Source organism: Mizuhopecten yessoensis, unplaced genomic scaffold, assembly GCF_002113885.1.
Source record: "Mizuhopecten yessoensis strain PY_sf001 unplaced genomic scaffold, ASM211388v2 scaffold11169, whole genome shotgun sequence".
NCBI classification, from domain to species: Eukaryota; Metazoa; Mollusca; class Bivalvia; order Pectinida; family Pectinidae; genus Mizuhopecten; species Mizuhopecten yessoensis.
Genome location: NW_018408914.1, coordinates 1,439,330 through 1,446,145, shown reverse-complemented (window position 1 = coordinate 1,446,145; position 6,816 = coordinate 1,439,330). Strand labels below are relative to the sequence as shown.

Below are 6,816 nucleotides of genomic sequence, written 5' to 3'. Positions count from 1 at the left end.
ACAAACATGTCATGCATCTACTCAACCATACACTTTGTCACTTCATACGTTATGGGACAACTCCAGTCTTGACCTTCGACCATCCCATGGGAAGCATAGGTCGTATCATGAGTGGGACAGGCCTACAGGATGCGTTAGAAACTATATTTGCTCCGAATGCCGTCAGTCATATGCTCAGCGGGAAAGCAGTAGCCAGGACTGTGAGGGGATTCATGCTGGTGGATTTGGCTTTACAGTCTCTTCTTGTAGAACAGATGTTTCAGGCACAGTGTGAATTCAACGAAGAGTGTACAGAATATCCAGAACTCCTCCAAAGTGTTCTTGCCATTTATGATAACTTGATGAGTGAGCACTACAACAGCAGTGAATCAATTGAATCAAATGAATCTCTGACTGAAATTTCTACCATGATGTCAGATTTGAAAGAGCAGCTTCAGAGGTCAAGGACATCTTCTCTGTGGATCACTTTCTGTGAAATGATGGCGATTCTTCGGCGATTTCTAAAGGCTGAACGGACCGGAAATTGGGACTGACATTTACAGACAACTCGGGAAATGTTAACATACTTCGCAGCATCTGGACACAACCTGTATACAAAATCTGCGTATATTTAACTCTCCAACATGCAAAATCTTGAGTCGGAACACCCAGACGTTTATCACACTTTCAGGATGGTCATCACGTTCTACGGCGTAGCGACCGTTATTGGGCTGGTCTCTCTACTGATCTTGCGATTGAACAAGAACTGATGAAAAACATAAAATCTTGTGGGGGTTTGACTAGAGGACGGGGAATGGATGAAGCCCAGAGAGCCCAGTGGGTGTTATCTATGCCGGCGTGTGCAGAGTACAATTCAGCAATGCAAAACATAACTGGAGTGATCACTCGGTCAGATGATCAGCACAAGGAAACGTCAAAAGGCCGGATGGCGAGAGATTTCAAGGACACCCAGACTATCATTGACTTCCTCAAAGAACGAAATCCATTTGCAGAAGATCTTTCTTTACGGAATATCGTCACTGGAGAGGTTGCAGATGATACAGCAAATGCAGACAAAGCGTTAGAAATTGGGCAGAAGATCCTGAAGAAGATGGTGGACCAACCTGTTACTGAATTTTCCTTCAAAAGATCAGAACAAGTAATCACAGTTGGAACAAAACCCAATTCGAAATCTGGATTTGATCATGATCATATTGATGTGGATCCCCAATTGATGTTCCAGCGTCTTATAACAGCTGCAAATGGTCTGTTTGAGAACACGTCGGATGTTTTCAAGCATGAATTATCCAGTTTCCCATCATCGTTATTTGACAACAACGGATTGCCACGAGAGAGTTGCAAGTCACCACTCGCAGATGCAATATGGTCTCTCGGCACTTGTGAAGCTGACAACACCCTTGATGAAAACGTGCAGCATGTGGTAGATGGAGGCTCCCTTTCTACAAAGAATACCCTGGCGATCTGAGTCAACTTTCAAAGACATATGTCAAGTATACGTAACACATATCAACGTCAGGTATACTGACCCTGTCATAGTTTTTGACAGCTATCCAGATCACCCAGTCACAAAGGACATTACACACATGCGTCGGTCTAAAGGAATCGTGTCACCGAACGTCAATTTTGCGGAAAGTATGCCATTCAAATCCAAGAAGGAAGCTTTCTTGGGAAATCCTGTCAACAAACAAAAGTTCATAGATATGTTGTCATCAAAGTTGTCTGAAAGTGGTGTAAGATGTCTGAAGGCTGTCGATGATGCCGATCTCTTGATTGCACAGTCAGCGGTGAACTTCTCAAAAGAACAGAAAACAGCAGTAATTGGAGAAGATACAGATTTGCTAGTACTGCTCTGCCATCATGCAGACCCGAATCAATAACCTATAATTTTAAAGTCCGATAAGCAAGTAGGAAGAAAACTAAAAATTTGGGATATTAGCAAAACCATCAAATCTCTCGGAGAAGACATTTGCAATCTGCTGCCGTTTATTCATGCAATAACCGGCTGTGACACAACCTCGAGACTGTTTGGTATCGGGAAGAACATTGGATTAAAGAAATGTAAAGAAACTGCATATTTCATGGAACAAGGGAAAACTTTCATTCACAGTTCTTCTTCTAAAGATGATGTCATTAAGGCGGGTGCAGAATGCATTGTACAAATGTATGAAGGATTATAGCACGAGGGACTTGATATTCTACGCTGGAGGAAATTTACTTGAAAAGTGGTATCAGGACACGTTGGCGTCCAAATTAAAACTCTGCCTCCAACCTCTGATGCGGCAAAATACCACAGATTGAGAACTTATCTGCAGTGAAAATTATTAGAAATAAACTACCTTTTTCGTAATTATTTGTTTTACAGCTATTAAGCGAGGCACTTGCATATGCTCGTGTGTCTTTAAGTCATTCTTTTAGTCAGGATTGATTTGTTTAAATGGACAAAAAAGCACAGTCATATATAAAGTTCATTGCAATAATTAAAGATTTAGAATCTATTTTAATTTCTATTAATTTCTATTTTCTAAAAATATTAAATGTACGAATTGAACTGCTTCCATGTGGCATTCATAATCAATAGTCCTCGGGAAGCTTAAACATTTCTTCTCACCATCGATTTAAGAAAGGTAGCCAATCAATTATCAGATTTATTGTAACAAAAGTTAACACCGACTTCACTTACGATTTATAATGAGAGAGTGAGTGTCGGGAATTGATTTTTCATTTACACAATCATACCGTTAGGTATTTTAGTGTTGTGACATAACGATTGAGATGGACTGAATGGAGCTGAATTTTTTGGAGGTGCTGTTGCCGAAAAAATAATTCCAATAAAATTGACTATATGTAGTCGAGTTTTATTACCAATTACATTGCCGTTGGATGATCTGGATATTAATACCAGAACACTAACTTACGTCCCTCATATATCGGCTATATTGTCACTGACAGCAGCGTTAATTATGGGCGTGATAGAAACACAATATCACCTCTCTGACGAAGCCCCTTTGTGGGTATTGTCCTTCTGATTTGACAATTAGATTTTTATTTTAATATTTTACTTCATCAGAGTATTTATCGATTACATGTGGAACCTGTGATTCGTTTGATTTTGTTTTTAAATGGTGACTACTTGTTACATTGGTATCTTCAAAGTACTGGGTCTATTACGTTCATTATATCAAAGGTATGTTGTAAGTAAAACCACAGCACTATTTGTATGAACAGTCACATGCAAACTTAGAGATAAATAGTATATTGTGCTCGCTTTGTCATCAACACGTGTATTTCTTTTCAGTAATAGTTAGCCTTTAGTTGTCTGCCATATGGTGTAATTCTGTTTCGATGGGAGTCGTCATAAAACGTTTATTGAACATGCTAAACTTCTTGACTGATGACTTTGAAACATTTAATATCGATTCGTCTGGCTAACCTTAGTTGGCTTGTTACACGACGTATTTATCTGTATTTGACCATGTTAATCTACATAAATAAATGTCTTAAACATTCTTTGTTATGATTTTAAACTGTTTATTTTCAGATATATCGTCAGATGTTGGTGTCCCGGCGTTATCCTTGTGTCTAGTAGTTTAATATCATATCTTTGTATATATTTATATTTGCAGAATTTGGATAATTTTATTTGTTTATTACGTGTTAATATTAATTCCTCTTTGAGCATCATGTTATTTCGATGAAGCAGAAGACGCTTACCCTTTCGTAACACCTGGCCTTTTTCTCCTTGTACTTTTTCAATGGTTTGCATGTAAATCTTTTCTTTATTCAAATTTCGCCCTAGTTTTATCGATTTTGAGTTAGAATTATGGTTGTGTAGTCATTACCGTATAATGAAACATCTCAAATACATATTAATCTTGTTTTTATGTTTTATTTATGCTATATTTATCGATTTGCAGTCAACTTTCAGGTGGTAATACAGATGTATGTGATAGTTCCACCTTTGTCGAGACGTGATTAACGGGTCGTGATTGCTTCACACTGGGGTCATATCAATAAAAAGCACCTGTTAGCAAAAACAATAAGACCATTTTTATGTGTATTCTCCAACATAAAAAGCGAACTTTCTGAAAATTTATGTCCAACAAGCCATCACGGCACCACTGAGAGTTCTCGCATGTCTAACATAAAACCAAATATTACCTCCCAGCCATGCTCTCTCCGTCAGAGTGAAACTCCCTGACGCTCTGGAGCAATTACCTGGTCTAACTTGTAATACTTTATACTGGCAGATTCACAGGAAATCAATTTTAAAGTCTCCTTATTGTTTCGGCAGCTTCAAATTAAAGGTCCGGTTTTATAAAGTTATCGTTGGATTTGTATTCATGTGCTCTGATTACTGCAATCATAGTCTCACTGCTGCATGAGCTAGACGATATATCAACTCCGATGTTACTCCTGAAAATAAATCTGCGTGTCCACAAAGCAAGGAAATCAATGACGATGGGTATAGTATGCTAGGCGTTAGAGTGATCACCAGTGATCTACGATATACAGATCTGTTTCAACGAAACGCTTCACGTCTCCTACGTCATCAATCCTGCACAACCTCAGTGATGAATGCCCCTTGTTCCCAGTATTTATGTTAACAATAACACACAGGCGGTGCTTTTGATATTTTGTGTGATAATTACAATATGTATACGCTCTCATGTCAGGACAACTCCATTTTCAACACGAGGATGGATACACTTTTGATAAAACATATTGTTATTGTATTTATGGGAAAGACTAAAACCTAAGGAAATGTGATGGTCGTAGTCATTACATTTTTTTCTAACTATGGAATTTTCAGTGTGCGTCATTACTACAGACATGTTCACTGAGTCCAATACATGGTGACAATGACTACAGACATGTTCACTGAGTCTAATACATGGTGACAATGACTACAAACATGTTCACTGAGTCCAATACATGGTGAAAATGACTACAGACATGTTCACTGACTCCAATACATGGTGACAATGACTAAAGACATGATCACTGAGTCCAATAAATGGTGACAATGACTATAAGTCCAATATATGGTGACAATGACTACAGACATCATCACTGAGTCCAATACATGGTGAAAATGACTACAGACATGTTCACTGAGTCAATAAATGGGGACAATGACTACAGACATGATCACTCAGTCCAATACATGGTGACAATGACTACGGACATGATCACTGAGTGCAATACATGGTGACAATGACTACAAACATGTTCACTGAGTCCAATACATGGTGAAAATGACTACAGACACTGAGTCCAATACATGGTGACGATGACTACAGACATGATCACTGAGCCCAATACATGGTGACAATGACTAAAGACATGTTCACTGAGTCCAATACATGGTGAAAATGACTACAGACACTGAGTCCAATACATGGTGACGATGACTACAGACATGATCACTGAGACCAATACATGGTGACAATGACTACGGACATGTTCACTGAGTCCAATACATGGTAACAATGACGACAGACATGATCACTGAGTCCAATGCATGGTGACAATGACTACAGACACTGAGACCAATACATGATGACAATGACTAGAGACATGATCACTGAGTCCAATACCTGGTGACAATGACTACCATACATGGTGACAATGACTACAGACCTGATCACTGAGTCCAATACATGGTGAAAATGACTACAGACATGTTCACTGACTCCAATACATGGTGACAATGACTTTGTTATAGATCTTATGCCGCTTTTTCACACCTATACCACAACTGGGCATCTTCTAAGGTACCCACATGCAAAACGGCAGCAACGATACCCCAGGCTAAAGATGCCCACTGGGCATCATTTCGAATTTCAGTACATAATCGTTAATTTTTCGTTTTCAACAGGCCACGGCATATTGTTATAGGTCTTATGCCGCTTTTTCACACTTAAACCACAACTGGGCATCTTCTAAGGTCCCCACATGCAAAACGGCATCAACGATACCCCAGGCTAAAGATGCCCCCTGAGCATCATTTCGAATTTCAGTACATAATCGTTAATTTTTCGTTTTCAACAGGCCACGGCATATTGTTATAGGTCTTATGCCGCTTTTTCACACTTAAACCACAACTGGGCATCTTCTAAGGTACCCACATGCAAAACGGCATCAACGATCCCCCAGGCTAAAGATGCCGAAATTCGATGTGAAAAAGCGGCATAAGAACTATTATGTCCAATACATGGTGACAATGACTTTGTTATAGATCTTATGCCGCTTTTTCACACCTATACCACAACTGGGCATCTTCTAAGGTACCCACATGCAAAACGGCAGCAACGATACCCCAGGCTAAAGATGCCCACTGGGCATCATTTCGATTTTTGGTACATAATCGTTATTTTTTCTTTGAACATGCCATGGCATATTGTTATAGGTCTTATGCCGCTTTTTCACACTTAAACCACAACTGGGCATCTTCTAAGGTACCCACATGCAAAACGGCAGCAACGATACCCCAGGCTAAAGATGCCCCCTGGGCATCATTTCGAATTTCAGTACATAATCGTTAATTTTTCGTTTTCAACAGGCCATGGCATATTGTTATAGATCTTATGCCGCTTTTTCACACCTATACCACAACTGGGAATCTTCTAAGGTATCCACATGTAAAACGTCATCAACGATACCCCAGGCTAAAGATGCCCACTGGGCATCATTTCGAATTTCAGTACATAATCGTTAATTTTTCGTTTTCAACAGGCCACGGCATATTGTTATAGGTCTTATGCCACTTTTTCACACCTATACCACAACTGGGAATCTTCTAAGGTATCCACATGT

At 39.3% G+C, this 6,816-nt stretch overlaps 1 protein-coding gene across 1 annotated transcript; it reads left to right on the top strand.

Moving 5' to 3' along the window:
- The first annotated feature begins 793 nt into the window (after positions 1 to 793).
- Positions 794 to 1,465, top strand: LOC110467314. The gene has a single exon (XM_021524403.1). It carries the CDS (start codon positions 794 to 796, stop codon positions 1,463 to 1,465), a length of 672 nt encoding a protein of 223 aa, XP_021380078.1.
- Positions 1,466 to 6,816: the final 5,351 nt, after the last annotated feature.